The sequence below is a fragment of the Euphorbia lathyris genome, chromosome 7 (assembly GCF_963576675.1).
Source record: "Euphorbia lathyris chromosome 7, ddEupLath1.1, whole genome shotgun sequence".
Taxonomy (NCBI): Eukaryota; Viridiplantae; Streptophyta; class Magnoliopsida; order Malpighiales; family Euphorbiaceae; genus Euphorbia; species Euphorbia lathyris.
The window spans coordinates 44,715,618-44,732,306 of NC_088916.1; the positions used below are offsets into that span (position 1 = coordinate 44,715,618).

At 33.4% G+C, this 16,689-nt stretch overlaps 2 protein-coding genes and 1 pseudogene across 4 annotated transcripts; 1 reads left to right on the forward strand and 2 right to left on the reverse strand.

Moving 5' to 3' along the window:
* The first annotated feature begins 6,270 nt into the window (after positions 1-6,270).
* Positions 6,271-7,502, forward strand: LOC136200964 (uncharacterized). Its single transcript, XM_065991468.1, has one exon. It carries the CDS (start codon positions 6,320-6,322, stop codon positions 7,304-7,306), a length of 987 nt encoding a protein of 328 aa, XP_065847540.1. The 5' UTR covers positions 6,271-6,319; the 3' UTR covers positions 7,307-7,502.
* A 113-nt stretch (positions 7,503-7,615) lies between these two features.
* On the reverse strand, positions 7,616-10,474 carry LOC136200965 (NADH dehydrogenase [ubiquinone] iron-sulfur protein 4, mitochondrial-like). Of its 3 annotated transcripts, none has more exons than XM_065991470.1 (5): positions 10,219-10,474; positions 9,485-9,573; positions 8,904-9,033; positions 8,342-8,418; positions 7,616-7,895 (listed from the first exon to the last, which is right to left on the reverse strand). In XM_065991470.1, the coding sequence occupies exons 1-5, from the start codon at positions 10,360-10,362 to the stop codon at positions 7,829-7,831; spliced, it is 507 nt and encodes a 168-aa protein (XP_065847542.1). In that variant the 5' UTR covers positions 10,363-10,474; the 3' UTR covers positions 7,616-7,828. The 3 variants fall into 3 exon arrangements, with proteins under 3 accessions (XP_065847542.1, XP_065847543.1, XP_065847544.1); XM_065991471.1 differs by having other exon boundaries at positions 8,389-8,418; positions 10,219-10,473; XM_065991472.1 differs by having other exon boundaries at positions 8,307-8,418; positions 10,219-10,473.
* Positions 10,475-10,888: 414 nt separating this feature from the next.
* LOC136236090 (uncharacterized) lies at positions 10,889-16,642 on the reverse strand (annotated as a pseudogene).
* Between the last annotated feature and the right edge of the window lie 47 nt (positions 16,643-16,689).

The window sequence follows — 16,689 nt, forward strand, 5'->3', positions numbered from 1 at the left end:
CACATAAGATGTTCTACTTGTTGTCTCTAATGTGTGTAGAGGGACTACCAGTTGTGGTTCTACATCTCAATCAAAGGGAACATCTCTCTATCTTAGTGTAAGGTAACTTTAAGTTAATTTAAGTGTTTGATCCAATGTAAAAAGGTTTTTTTTTTTTTTTTTGCCTATTTAATTGGTACAATAATTTCCTTCAAAGTGGTTCTTGAATGAGATAATATTCAATAGTAGGATCTAAATCAATGCATAAGTCGAGAGTTTATTTTTTCAAGAAATCTTGTTATACTCTTTGAGTTTTTCTTTCAGCATGAACAAATATTTTTCTTGTTTGTTCTAAAAATTGGGTAAGTTGTAATAATCTTTCTCCTTGATTTAAAAGAAGACGTCCTTCCAACCTCTTAACTACAATTGACCCAATTGAGAAATAAATGGTAGCCTCTTTCTTGTAGAAGGTACAATAGTCTTCGGTGTCTTCTGGGATAGAAAGATTCAACATTTTCCTAAACACCCATCTATTCAAAAGTAATCCTCATGTTCATCCAAAGCCAATAGAAGGCGGTCATTTCACACTATGTACTCGCATTGAGAATGTCAGGAAAATATTGAAGCTTTATTAATCAAATCAGTTCATGTTATTCTAGAAGTCATTTCCCAAATTCCAGGAGTATAATTTTTTGGGTGTGACATTTCATAAAATTTTTATACCAGAAGATAAAATGTATGAGTTAATTTTTAGGTCTTGAAATAAGGTTTTTGGCTAATGACTTCTTATTGCAGAGAAAGGAGAATATTGAGTGTTAGATTTCACACAAAAAAAATGGTGGGAGTTACTTCAGAAGATTTCAAACTCTCAAACATCTTTGAATTTGAAAGAAAGAATAAGATTTAAAATAAAAAAAAATATGAAAGAAAAGAAACTCGACAATTTTTGTAGCAAGGTCTAAGAAGAGTCTCTTCGGAAGGATTCGAAGAAATGCAAACGATTAGACAAACGAAGAAACTTACCAAAAAAATTCAAAGTAGAAAAAAGTAAAAGATATTTTAGCCTATTAACCAAGAAAAATGATGGTTCGTACTTCTTGAATAAACACATGGCACATGTCTAAGCACGAGAGGCAAACAAAACCTTATCGAGACTATCGAGAATGGGAAAAGTTTCTATCAATCTAAAAAGACTAGCTATAGCTTATAGAGGGACTTCTGGTTACATCAAAAAATGTTTGGTCCAAATTTATTTCAAATTTTATTTGTTTGGCTCTTGATTTATTATTCAGTGTACATAAGGTCCCTAAACTATCATAATTGGTAAAATTTCACCCAATTTGAATAAAGATTTACAATTTATTTATAACATATGTTTTCAGACGTGAAAATAATTAATTAGAGTAAAAAAAAAAAATAAAAACAAATTCTTAAACTAAAATTTGATAATTATCAAATCTAAATGTCAGAACATTCTCACGTGTCAATAGGATAATAGTTCTATTAAGTTTCCATCTAAATTTAGTGAAATTTCACCAATTTTAATAAATTAGGATTCAAATGTGACCAAATAATAAATCAGATACCAAATGACAAAATTTTAAATAGGTAAAAGCCAAATAGTAATTTAAGCCTTCTTATTGTCAATATACACCTACGAGGGTATCTAACCGAATCAATGATATATTTCATCATGATCATAAAAAATGTATTAATAATAAAGAAAGATAATTACTATACATATTTACAAAAGAAAAAAAAACCTAGGTTTTTTAGAAATGTGCTCATACTTATGATGATATGGAGAGTGATTGAGATAAAAATTATAATGATTTTGTTAAAACTCCGTGTCATATTGATTGTTTTAATTTAATAAAAATTATAAATTATTTTAAGTGTTTGCATGTTAATTTTTTTTTTATAGAAATGTTTGCATGTTAACTTTATAATAATATCCATAGATTAAAGTTAGTTATTCTAAAGGTGTCTAGTCACTTATTATTATGTTAAAAATAATACGTCAAGACTAGTGCGAGGGTTGATTGATGCTCATGAGATGAACATAGTGTATATAGATACAAATCAAACTCGCGAGTTCATGTTGGAGAACACGGTACGAGACTAGCCCACTGTGACATAACTACATGGGTTAATGTTATGAATGATGTCAGCTATAGTAGTGTCATTGAATCCTTACACCAGAAATCACCATAGATTCCTATACGAAGAGTAATATGTTGTCAAAATCAAACATTATCTAAAGGCAATGACTGGACATAGTATAATTCATGCAGAGGAAGATGAATGACATATATGGGGTTTGTCCTCTCAATATGATAGTGATATCATTGGGGTCCTTGATAAGTGAGTATAAGAAATGCATGGTCGTGATTAATAAATTGATAAGGATATCAATTAATTTGTTTTACATTCTATTTGAAGATCGAGAAACTATATGATTGAATAAGATAAGAATGACAATGACCATGTCTTATATTCAATCTAGATATCATGAGACAAAGAGATTGTTAGTTCTATTCTAAATAAGATTTTTATTCTGTTAAATAAAGGTCACATAACATTGGAGGTACAAATTATTTTACATTTATTCAATAGTTCTTTTACTATTCATGTAACACACTGGCCCAATACATGTAGATATTGTCCATTTGACCTAAATCCAACACATTGGGCCTCACGACTTTAAAACGCGTCTGCATGTATTGGATTCTCACCTTACTAATAAGCATCAGTCACTCTCTTCATTTCTAATGTGGGATTCAGTTCATTCCTGCCCTCAATCGTCATCCTTTAGGGTCACTCCTTGCTTAGGCCTTCCATCCCGATGTCACCCATTCCGGACCGGATCGTTACAGGTCCACCAGTTTCCGTCTGGTTCGTCCTTGAACCACACGTCGTACGTGAAGAGTGGATTCTAATTCCAATTTTAATATCCTGACTTAATATTATATAGATATTGTCCGTTTTGTTCCAAAATATAATGTCAATTTAAATCTAATAAATAGAAATTACTATTACTCCTTTAGTTACCCAGTAATTTATTTATTACATATCTCTGTGTTGTTTTAACTTTTAACTAAAAGGTTAATTTAAAATATATTTTTTACATCACCATAAATTAATTTTATCACCTTAATTAGTTTTATAATCTTGAAATTTAGGATGTTATAGATCTCTCTCTCTAAAAGAAATTTTATCCTCAAAATTTACGTACCCGCAATATCGAAGAGATGCAAATATTTTTGTCTCATGCGATCCTCAATCCCCCATGTAGCTTCGCGTAGCGATTAATGGTGATTCCAATTAAATCTCACCATTGAAATCTCTCGCCTCCTCAACTTCCTCATTTGAGTCTTTAATATTTCCACTGGTTTCTCCTTGTAGGTTAAATCCTTCACTACTTGAATCTCTAGCTCTGAAATCAACGATCCGAATCAGATCGGTATTTCCTCAATATTGGCACATGGAAAATATCATGAATCTGTGATAACCCTGCCGGAAGCGCTAATCTATAGGCCAATGGTCCAATCCTCTCCGTAATCTCGTACGATCTGTTGTACCTCGGACTTAGCTTCCGTCTTTTTCTCAATCAAACAATCCCTCTTCAAGGTGAAACCCTTAAGAACATATGATATTCTACCTCATATTGCATTTCTCGGCGGTGCTTATCAGCATAAATTTTCTGTCTATCTTGTGCTGCTTGCAGATATTTCACTGTATCAATCTTTTTTATTGTTTCATGTACTAACTCAGGTCCTTCCAACTGTTTCATGCCTTCCATATCCCAACAAACAAGATTTCTAGATTTTCTTCCATACAATACTTCATATGGTGTCATCCTAATGCTAAAATGGAAGCCATTATTGTAAGCAAACTCTATCAACAACAAATGTCTATCCTAATCTCCCTGAAAGTTTAGCACACAGGCCCTCATCATATCTTCTAATGTTTGGATAGTACGCTCCAACTGTCCATCTGTTTGAGGATGAAAGGTTGTACTAAAATTCATCTTTGTACCCAACACTGCTTGCAAACTACTCCAAAATCAAGAAGTGAAATAGGGATCCCTATCTGATACAATAGAGACTGGAACACCATGCAATCTAACAATTTCACCCCGATCTAACCTTGCTAACCTTATCTAAAGGATCAGTTTGCCGCATTAGCAAGAAATGAGCGGATTTAGTTAGACGGTCTACAATCACCCAAATAGCATCATGTTTATGCAATCTCTTAGACAGTCCAATAACAAATTCCATGGTGATCCTCTCCCATTTCCAAGATGGAATAATTAAAGGTCGTAATTTCCCAACTGGTACTTGATGTTCTGCTTTAACTTGCTAACATGTAAGACATTTAGCCACAAATTCAACAATATCTTTCTTCATAAGCATAGAAAAGTTTTTAGACCGTAACAACTGCTCTTTATTTTACCGTTTCATCTAGATCCTCTCCATTAAAACGTCCAGTTCAACTAGATAAAAATTCTACACTGTTATATATATTATTTCTATAAGTATTTTTTAATCACTTGCCTGAAATGTAATTTTATAATATAAAAACTTAAAAGTTATTATACAATTAATATTTAATAAACTATAATTTTTATTTTATTTTATTGTATATTAGCTTAATTTGCAATTCTTATATTTGATAAAATTATTAAATAATTTACTAAAATTATTATAACATTGTTTGCCAAAAAATATTTTCTTGAATTTTCATTATGTTTTTCTTATGGAGAGTATAAAACATTTTTCTAAACCTTTCCATTTCTTCCAACAACAGTAGTTACCCATCATTTATTCACTTTTCTAAACACACCTACCATTTTTCTATAAATTCTTAAATTTCGTTGAACGTTTATGTTGTGAATATAATTTTTCTATAAATACAATTACCTATGTAAGATGAAAAATATTTTTTTCAGATATTTTATTTTGCTCCGATTCATCATAAAATTTAAGAATTCATCAATATCATGAAGGGAAATTTACATAGAAATTCACTTACAATTATATCAAATGATATTTCAAATTATATCAAACTAATAAAATCATCACTTTTAATATATTTTAAGGATTAAAGTTTATAAATTAAGGGTCTAAAATATATTTACTAAGGTTTAGAATTTATGAATTTAAATCTAATTTTTTTTAAATTAGAGCATAAACTTATACTTTATGAAAAATAATGACATATTAAAAATTAATTTGACGAAATGATTTAATTGTAATTTTATAACCAATTATAATATTCATATAAAAAGCTTTATTATGAACTTTTATCAATCATGTCATTACATGAGATAATGATTATTTCGATTATTATTCCATTTTCAATCCTAATGAAAATTTTCTAATGGTTAAATAGCTTTAATTTTTATTACATGAACCTAATTAATGATAATAATTTTGTTAATCATTTTTTTATTTACAAACATGATGAGAATCTTCTAAGACATACAACAAAAATCAAAAAAATTCAGTCATTATTTTAGAAAAAATTACCTAATATTTTTCACAATATAATATTTTCCGAAACCGATATAAATAAATACTGGAAAATATTTTCGATATAGTAAATAAAGACTAAAAATATAGTAAATTTCTCTAACGTAATGCTTTTCAAAATACAATTTATATTTAATCCTGTTTAGAAAAGAAACAGAGAAATAATTTTATGTTTATTTTCAACATAAATTGCATTTAATATTAGTATGGTTGTAGAAAAAGAAAAAAGAAAAGGACCGCAAGGAAGCGGCGGCAAATGCAATAGAAACATGCGAAAGGAGCAGACGGCTCACATGGAGTAACACCACGTTTAGCATCTTTGTGGTTATAAAGGGAAGCCACGTCACTGTCCCTACTTCCTATGCCAACTCTCTTCCTCCAATCACATTCCACCTCCTCATACGTTTTGCATGCAATCGAATATCTATTACACTTCGCCACGTGTAAACTTCCAAAAAATAACCGCTAAACCAGGGGCAATACCGTAATAACCAGTAAACAAACAAAAGCAGGAAGCCAATCCTGATAGGTGTATCCACGCATGGCATCCATCTCCACACGCGTTATTTACGAATCACCCTATTCAACTGGTGTTAGCATGCATGGTTTATGGACCCACTTTCATTTCTCTAAATTCCACTTATGTCCCTCTTTCTAACCACGTAACCATCGTTCTTTTACCAAGTGTCCTTTTCTCCTCCCTCTTTGTTTCATGCTGCCTTTCTCCTATTCGTCAATTCACCTCCTTATATCCACCTTCTTCTACCTCTTTCAACTCTTCCCTTCTCTTTCACATTTCATCAAACATGATCAAGACATTGAATCCTTACTCCAATACTGCTAGGACTGCCGAGATTATGTCTCGGTACAGGCCTATAGCTCCCAAGCCTGTAAATCCTGATGCTGCTGCTGCTGTTGATAATAATCCATCCAACATTACTCACTCTCCTTACCTCTGGCAGACTAGGTCTACTAGAACTCGAAAGAGAGGTCGAGCTGCTGTTTCTCCGCCTACTATCAAAAGAACTAGAACTCATCATATTCTCGCTCTTTCTTCTTCTACTCATCTTATCTACTCTCCACGCCTCTCCTTCCAAGCTTTTCCTCAGGGTCTTCCTCTTCCCAATGTCAACCCTACTTTTGAGAATCCACTCACCACGACCTCGCACTCCGATTTGGTGACGCTTCCTCTCCTTCCAACAGTACCTGAAATCAGTTCACAACCGAAGATGCTGATAGATTTGAATACTGTAGCTGAAATTCCGGAAGAGAATAAGGATCTCTTGATTCAACCGCCAGCTCCGACCACCAATGTTATAGCGCCTCAGCCAATTCGACCAGTCGGTTCGAGCATAAGAGTAGGGTGCATAAGCGAAGATCCGATTCCAACTCCACCTGCAGTGCATGTTCTAAAGAAGCCAGAAGAGGTGGAACGAGAGGTCGAGTCGGAGACATTTCCAGCTGTAATATCTGATTCCAGCTACAGAGTAAGGCTGGCGAATTCTGCCTATAAAGAAATGGTAGGTCAGCCGGAGTGCTCGTGGCTTGATTCGATTGTGACTGGCAAGAGAATCTGCGGGGAGGTGATACTTCATCTTGCTGATTCAGAAGTGCCAACTTCGTCAGATAAGTTCTTTTGCTGGGTGAATATAGAATGGGGGCACCAAGGGGAGAAGAAAACAGTCCATGCATTTTGTGATGTTATCAGATTGTCATGCCAGTCCAAGGATTACCTCTTCAGTTGGAGGTTCCACACCAGGGGAAGTTCTCAGTCTAGTAGTTCTAATGCTTGAATATATATATATATATATATATTATATATATTTGTATATAGTGAGTAGGAGTTAATTTTACTTATAAAAGTAACCTTTGGCTACCATATATATATATACACATAAGAAGAAGACATCAAGTATATGCATAGTTCTTTCTTGTTAGCTTTTCAGTTAAAGTTAATCAATATGTGTAGAAGATATTTTGTTTTTCTAATTTGTTTCTTGGGCAGAGGTGTCTGTGATATCAATGTCAGAAAATCTCACAAGACAAAGAGAATTTCACATACAACAGGCACTCGTACTAGTACTAGATTGTTTATTCCAGACTAAAAAAAAGTTCATTTTCTTTTATTGGGCCATATACATATATATATGAAATACAAGATAATAATATGTATATATATGAAATACAAGATAATAATTATTGGACCATATATATATATGAAATACAAGATAATAATTATAGATATAAGATGGAAGTTTTTTTTTTTTTTTTACAATACAAGATGGAGCTTAATTATGATGGACGACGTTTACTAGCTAGTTAATTAGCTTCTTCACTCTTTGCTGGGCCCTTCCACTTGAAGTTCTCAGCATACGACTTGGGCTGTGTTCATTTAGAGGAAAGAAAAAAAACACCTTGTTAATTTAAGGTAGAAAAGTTAACAAAATATGACATATATAACAACAGGGCCAGACGCACGTTACATTGGGAATTTTGTGAATGTCATAAAAGAAAAAACTATTGTGAGATATTCGATCGCTAGAAATTCTTAATATTAATAAAGACAAAAATGCTTGAAAATAGCATCACAGTATTCTAGACCCGAAACAAGAAGAAAGATTTTCTTTCTTTAATTATTTTCTTTCTTTAATTTTGGTTCAACCTTGGAATTCCCAAGTGTGAATGCTTTTGTGATTGAAGTGAATTATAGAAGTTACCATGGAAAGGAAGAATTTTCTATATCATTATGCTCTACGCTGACGCAATCAGGAAAAAAAAATGAAGCCTTCTTACGAAAAAAGAATTTTAGAAGAATCTAAAGGTGCTACCACACTGCAGCATTCATTTCTAATCTTCTAGAAAGGAGAAACACAACCTTGAGAAGAGGTGTATGCCGCTTCTTGACCTGCACAGGAAAGGGAAATAAAACTTTTACACGATATGCAATAAGGATCAAGAAACTGAAACATGACATAACTTAAGCAAAATTTCAATCTCAAGAAATGCATATAATGATGACAAACTGATGTGCTTTAGATTACAATAAACATTAGAAGGGGATAAGAGGACCTCTGGGAACAGAGAATAGAGTGATTAGAATTTAACCGAAAGAAGCAACATATCTACCAGATACGAATTTATACATTTTCAAATTAAAGAATTAGATGTTACTACAGAAAGAACAAAATAACTTCCAAATCGTAACTCATACAGGCAAGCAGCAAAATTGAAAATTGAACTATCTAATGTACATGAGATGTTTTTTGGGAGTTGTATGAGAGGCAAAAACGAAAGAGAAAAAGGTAGTGCTCCAGAAGACTGATTATGAATTCTGAAAAACAGAAATTCGAATATCTGTGCAGCAGAACTATAGACTAAATAGATACATACCACATATTCCCAACCATGTTTTTCAGCAAATGTCTTGGCAGCTTCAGCACTATCAAAACTAAGTCCTGCCTCACCCACATTAGCATATGGATCTCCGGTAGATGTCCAACCCATCAATGGATTTTCCCACCTGAATAAAACAAAGAAACCAAATGAGTAATGTACAAAATCATGAAACCGCTACCAACCATCAAAACCTCTGAGCCCTGTACTTGAGTTTCTGTAGCTAGTTTAATAAACTGATTTAACCACATATTTCTAAAACTTTTGCACCAAGCTTTTAACAAGAACAGCTAGGATGATTAATCCAAGGTGTTCATCATTTGACGATTTTAATCATTAAATAATAACTATTGAGTGAGCTCATACTCTTTTTAGTAAGTAATATGTGATATACCTAAAAGTTGTTCATCTTTCAATCGGATAGCTCAATATAGTCATCAATCGCACTATACACCTTAAAAAGCCTTATGTGCTTGTTAATTTAAATTGTCATTAAGGATTGTCTTTGTTATGATGTTCAAGTTTTAAACGCTAAAACTAGTTAGGAAGATAAAATAAGGCAATTGCTGAAGCATTACTTTTGCGTAGACAGAAAATTAATTTTCCATTTCCCAACTTTTCCTGAGCCCTGTTGTGTTGCAGTTCGAGCAGGTGAATAGATAACTACCTGGAATACATAAACAGAAACAAGCAACACAAGATCAATAGCCTGATATTCCATAAAGACAAAATGAACAAAAATAAAAATTTCATTATTTTGAAATTTAGGAACCATCAGATCGGATGTTCAAAGTTTCAGTTATCTAATAAATCAATCACTCTGCAAAGTTGTCTCGTATGACCCAAGAAAAGCACGCAGTTGATATTCTCATGGTCAAAAACCAGATGCGATTACTTAGATGATCGGAGTGCATATATCGAATGAAGGAAGCTAATTCCATTTTTAGGATAAAAAAACTCTAAATTCGGCAATGGCCGAATTTAGTCTTAATTAATAATTAGTGCTTGTTCCATATCATAACATAGAAACTGTAGTAGCATTAATGTGGTCGAGAATCACAAATTAATTGGCTCAATAGAAGTTTAAGTCCCGTAATTATCACTGATCTGATATGAATCTAAACGTCCAAAATTCTTGTCCAGATTTACCAAATTCAAATTTCCAATTCGCAATTTCAAAAGATTAATACATTAGAAACCCTAACACATCCATCAAAATTTTCAATCCCATTTCTCAAGCTAAAAGCAATAACATTATTTAATCAAACAAATGAGAAATGAATTACGGGAATACAAAAACGTAGAGGCGTACCCTTCGTCGAAGATGTTTCTCTGGGATTCCGGCGAGAAGGCCAACTTCACCAGGATTAACCTCCACCAAAGCGTCGGAAGACAGCCATCTCCTTGAGCATGCAAGAACCGATCGATTAGCTAGAGCGAGACTTCGAGCGGCCATTACTTGGTGTCCAAATAAGCTGATTTCTCCTAAAGAGAAGAAAATTGACGATCGGAGGTTGGAACCGTAAAACTATGGTCAATCTTTCTTTCTTTCTTTCTTTCTGAGAAAACTATTAAAATTTGTAAATAGTTGCCGCGAAAATACCAGAAGTTTCGCACTTTTACTGGTCGGCCCCACATAAACTTACTGAATCATACAGTATATAATAATCTCCCAGATAAATAATTTCAAATCTACTGGTATGAACACCCGTGCTATGCACGGGATTGGGATAAATTATAGTATTTTATATTTTAATAGATAATTTTTACTAAATTAAATTTGATTGTGAAAAAAATACAATATTAATTTGTATTGCATATTTAAAATTTTAAATGATAAAAATTTAAATAAAAATTGAAAGTATTCTGAAATCAAAATTTATTTTCTTGTTTTTTCAATTTTAGAGAGGTAAATATTTTTAATTTAAACAATTATATTCATACACTTGTAAAAAAAATGAACTAGAGTAATTTCATTATATTTAATATAAAATTATTCCTATTTTACTAAACACTTCTTTGAAATCTACATTATGAGTATAATTACATGGTTTGTCTTCCTTGTCACTAATAAGAATTTTTAATCATGTTCTACTTTTAACTCTTGAAACTGCAACATACAGTTGCCCATGGCTGAAAACCGGACGTGGAAGATATAAGTCGATATGTGAAAGTGATTGTCCTTGACTTTTATTTATTGTCATCGCAAAACAAACCACTAAGGGATACTGTCTACGTTGGAATTTGAACGGTAATCTGATATCTGACGGTGTCAAAGAAAGTCGAGGAATGAACACTTTTTGTCCAATATTACAACCTGTAATTTGTTCGGCTTCAATAACATTTTTCCCCAATTGAGTCACCACTAATCGAGTTCCATTACACAATCCATTATTTTGATCTATATTTCGTAGTAACATCACAGGTACTCCAATCTTCAATATAAGCTTATGATTTGGCAAACCCGACGATTTGACACTATTCAAAAATTCAGGAGTGTAGATGTTATCATGGCTATCAGAATGATTATCAGCTTTGCAAATAGCATCTGAACTTAAATAGCAGACTTCTTCTCCTGGCTAAGATGACAACACATACTCATTCACTTTACTCACACTATCCAATGTTTGAGCAAGGATAGCACATTCTTGTAAATATGTTTGATCTCGTATGTTTTCTAACAAATATGGATATGTGATATCAACAATTGCTCCAATAGGATTTTCGCTATCTTTGATAAGTAGATCATCGGGTATATCAAATATAGCTTCCCCATCATTGTTCCCACCGACTGTTCCATCTCCAATGCTTAATATCCAATCAAAGAATCACCTCAGCTCATTCGAGTCGATGTTGGTAATTCCAATCTGAAACCTCATGTTCTTGGTTAACTTAAGCACCTTACAGTATCTTTATAGGTAAGAAGAGTTTAGAGATGATGTAACAATATCTTGTCTGCTTCCTTTGGGAATGACCGGTAAGATTTCTCTAAAATCTCCTCCAAAAACAACAATCTTCCCACCAAATGGCAAATTCATACTATTTTTGTTCTTGAATCTCATGATATCTCGCAATGTTCTGTCTAATGCTTCAAAACAATGTTTGTGAACCATCGGTGCTTCATCCCATATAATGAGTTGAGTTCTTATAATTAATTCAGCTAATGGACTTCCTTGTTTGATATTGTAGGTGGAATCTTCATTTACCACTAATGGAATACCAAACCTAGAATGAGCAGTTCTTCCACCAAGCATTAGAAGAGATGCTATTCCACTTGATGCTAATGTGAGCACAATTTCACCTTGTGATCTCAAAACAGATGACAAAGTTTTCCATATAAATGTCTTCCTAGTTCCTCCAAATCCATAAACAAAAAACATTCCGTCATCCTCATGTTTTACCACATCGATGATTGTTTGCAACACCCTTCTTTGGTCATCATTTAGTGATCTGATCAGCTTATCACTTTCCGCAGCCAATAACACTCTGTCATAGTTGAGTTCATCTTGAATTAGCATATTTCTTCCTTCATCTATAAGTGTTGTATCTGAAAATGGTAAAGTAGAAAACTCCTTTAAGCTTCTCCCGTTTCTATTCAAAAAATTTCTATTTCAGCTAGTACATAATTTTTCAATTGCTCTTCTGTCATTTGTAGATCTATCAATAGCCAAAAAAATCAATCAGAAAATGTAATTAGGAATTAACATTTATAAAATGTTGTAACTAAATAATAATAATAATTTTATTCACATGAAAAGGAAAAAAGAACTTATGTTGTAACTAAATAATAATAATAATACCTTGGTTGTTCAAAATATTTCGCTGCTTATATAGAATATCATCAGATAAAAGATGACATGTTTGATTCCAAACTATTTCTGGTCTTGTCATAGAGTAGGAGAACAACAATGTAGCAAACAATGTTCGGAGAAATTGCCCCGATCCCCAAAAAGATGCTTCTGTTATTGCGTTTACATACTCCTTGTCATCATCTAGTAACCCCAATGCAAAACATGCATCCTTGAAAGTTGGATACAATATACCATTCACAGTTTTGATATCATCATATTTAGTTGGACCCCGAACAATATTCAACAAAATCCTGAGATAGTATTCACCTGCCCCTGGATGAACATAAAATATTCTCCCTACACTCATCCCACGCTGCCTTGGACACCATTTCTTAATCTTTCTTTTTATTCTCGAAGTGTCATCAATTTCTTCAACTTCTTTCCATACAAATTTCATTGGAAATTCAACATATGTCAATTCTTTTGCCTCTGGATACTGTTCATTTGCCTTCATCCATTGAAGAAACATAGTACCTACTTCACCTTCTCTTATAACTACATTATCAATAGGGTCATCATCACGAAATACAATGTTTTGCTCATCTGGAAGATGGAAACTGAGCCTTTCCACCGAAAGGTCACGATAATTAATCGGGAATGCAAATATTCTCCAACCTGCTTCACATGGTGAAATATATCTACAATCATACTACATTTTGACCTCATCCACTTTATCAGCACTAATACCATGTCCATCAGGTTGATAAAAAGTAGGAGTTATTCGATCATTGCCTTTGTTGATGTACTTGAACAAATATTTGATGGCCCTCTGCTGATTACACCATTCAACATTGATATGTGCATCATACTTCATTAACAATTGACGATTATAAGTCACAACAAATCTATTGTCAAGTAAGATTTTGTTTTTCTCAACAGTTTTCCCATTATTTCTTCTCATGTACTTTGGATATCCTTCTTCATCAATAATTGTCGCATAGGAAAGTGCTTTGAACATTTTCCATCATTCATGCATGGCAACTTTTTGTTAGTAGCACCACAGGGTCCATGAATCATGAAGTCTTTCATGGACTGATATAAATGAGGGGTTTCATCTTTATCTGGGATCTCAGTCGATATGATTGTATTAATTTCCTCTACAGTTGAATGCTTATCTTCAGGGTGTAAAAACAATAGTATATGAGCATGAGGGAGACCACGTTTTTGAAACTCTATCGTGTACATAACTGCAAAAAGAAATAATATGAATTAATAAGTTGCACATGCACTTATTTAGCAATAAACGGAATTTTAGAATAAACTTGTGCTCGTACGCGCTCTAACCCTTTCAAATATTGTTCCACTTTTCAAGTCATGAATCAAGTTATCCAACTTCATTTTAAAAACTCTAGTCAGTATATCAGGTCTGTCTTCAGGTCTTAAACCTTCTTTATTTGTGAATCTATATATTTCTGACCAATGCGAATTGCATGTGAAAGTAATAAAGATATCAGGATATCCAGTCCATCTACATATTATCATCGCATCTTGATAGTTTTGTATCATGTACCTGTAAAAAATAAAGCCAAACTTTATTATTTTTTTATATCATGTTTTTTGAAATATTAAAATATGTTATGAAAATGTGGTAAATATAATATGAGATTAATATTTGTTTTGTATTTGAAAATGAACCGGACCTTGCACCGCCAAAATAAGTAGATGGAAAAATAATCCTTTTTCCAGCTGATGATGGATTTGTTTCACCTCTCAATACCGCTTCCGATAATCCTTTATACATATCATCCCTAAGACATTTTTGGTTGTGTCTAATAAATGATAATCTTTCCGCCTCTATCATTGTATATGAATCAACCATAAATTGCTGAAATAACTTTCTTGATCTCAATATTGTTTTTTTTTATAGAAATTGGGACGAAACAGAACTTGAGTGGTGAGAGCACCCATGGCCCAAGAACTGTCAAACCCGCCATATATAAAAAAGGAAAAGTTGAATGTTTGAATAAGAGAAGAGGAAGGAGAACAAACAAGAAGAAAGGGAAGGAGAAAAGTTAAGGAAAGGTCAAGAAAAACGCAAATGAAAAAAATTACAAATGTCATCATTGATAAACCTGTGACAAAAAGCAAGAGCTGAAGGCCACCAATTGATCACTGAGGAAGAGACTCCAAATTTTGCCAAAGCATCAGCAACGCGATTTCCTTCCCTAAAGATGTGTGTAAAAATAATGTTCATCCTAGAACAAATGTCGAGACAGTGCAACCATTCTTGTCGAATACTCCAAGGAACATCCCTGGAACGAAGTCGAAGTAGATTAACTACGTACATGGAGTCTGACTCAACCCAGAGCAGATGCCAATTTTTCTCCCAAGCAAGTTCAATTGCGAATATAGCAGCTCTCAACTCAGCCATGTAAGCAAAAAAAGGAGGGGTAGAAAAATCAAAGCAACCTTTGGGAAAGCCCCGATCATTACGAAAGATACCGCCCGCTCCCGCCTCACCAGGAGTACCAAAAGCAGAGCCGTCCACATTGACTTTAACCCAACCCGGAGGAGGTTTAAGCCAATGAACAGGAATAATGTTGGGAGTCGGAGGCGGCCTTGGAGAAGCCAAAAGATGGGATAAGATATCAGCATCTCTCCTCGAAGAGCAAAAACCTTTAGAAGAGGCTAAAGACTCACGAATCATTCGAAATAGGGTGATCTTCGAGTGTTGAATAGAAGGAGAAACCTCCTTAAAGGTTGCTTCATTCCTGCAGTGCCAAATTAACCAGATACAAGAGACAACAACAACACGCCAGATCAATGACACTTGTGAGCCAAAATGAATGCTGCGAAGAGTGCTGAAGAAGTGGATGAATTGGGAATGACGGGGTAAAGCGCAGTCAAAATGAATCTCAAGGGCCCTCCACAGAGAATCTGCAAAAGAACAGTATTGTTGATCGTTCAATGTTTCTCTGTTGTATTCTGAAGCTAAAAAATTCACGCATACTGATTGTTTCCTTTTTTTACTCCGCTTAACAAAATATCTTTTCGATATCCATCTTCACCGCGTGGAAAAAACAATGGATACTGCATTGGGAGATATGAAGGATGCAGCTCATTGATACGTTTTAGCATACCACTTTTAGTCTCAATAATAATGTCTCTGAAGTTATCTCATGTGTCTACATCCCCAACTATCAAAGCGGCAACTTCCGATGCTGTAGGAATATTATACATACGTCCGTCTGACTTTCTACCTCCAACCAGCCTTAACATCAAATCATTGATTTCACTATTAATCAATCTATCTCTGGCTATTCTAAATGACCATGCTATAACATTATTCTCATCAAGCATATTTTTTAAGTCCTGAATTATAGAATGATCAAATTGGGACCGATTGTTCCGCCCACTGTAACAAAACATGCAAAAAGTTTTAGATTTATTTTGAATAAATACATTTAGTTTTATATTCATAAATAGTTAAGCAAAATACCTGATAGATCCAACTCTATTTGTAATCTCATTTTCCGTGTCATGAATATATAGTTGTGCAAACTTGGGATTTGTTCCAGACGATGGTAAAAGACTACCAATCATATGATAGTTTTGGCCATTTAGTCGAAATACATAAGGACCGCTTCCGTTATTCACTGATGAATCAACCTTTCCACCCATTGATGTAAATGAAAACATCATATTGTAAGCCCTTATATCTTGTAAGAACAACTTACTTCTAAGATCAACGCTAGACAGTAGATTTTGAAGAGTAATCGGTGGATCTTTTAGTAAAGGAACTTTGATTTTTCCAGCTCCACAACAAAGCGTATATACGGGCCTGGTAGTATTTCGATGCTTATTTGTTTGCTCATTATACCACGTTAATGCACCACAAAACATACACTCATATTCCGGGTCTCCTAAATCTAGTAGATCTGTATTAAGAAAGGAAAATCATTATTTAAAAAAAAATGTATAATATCACAACT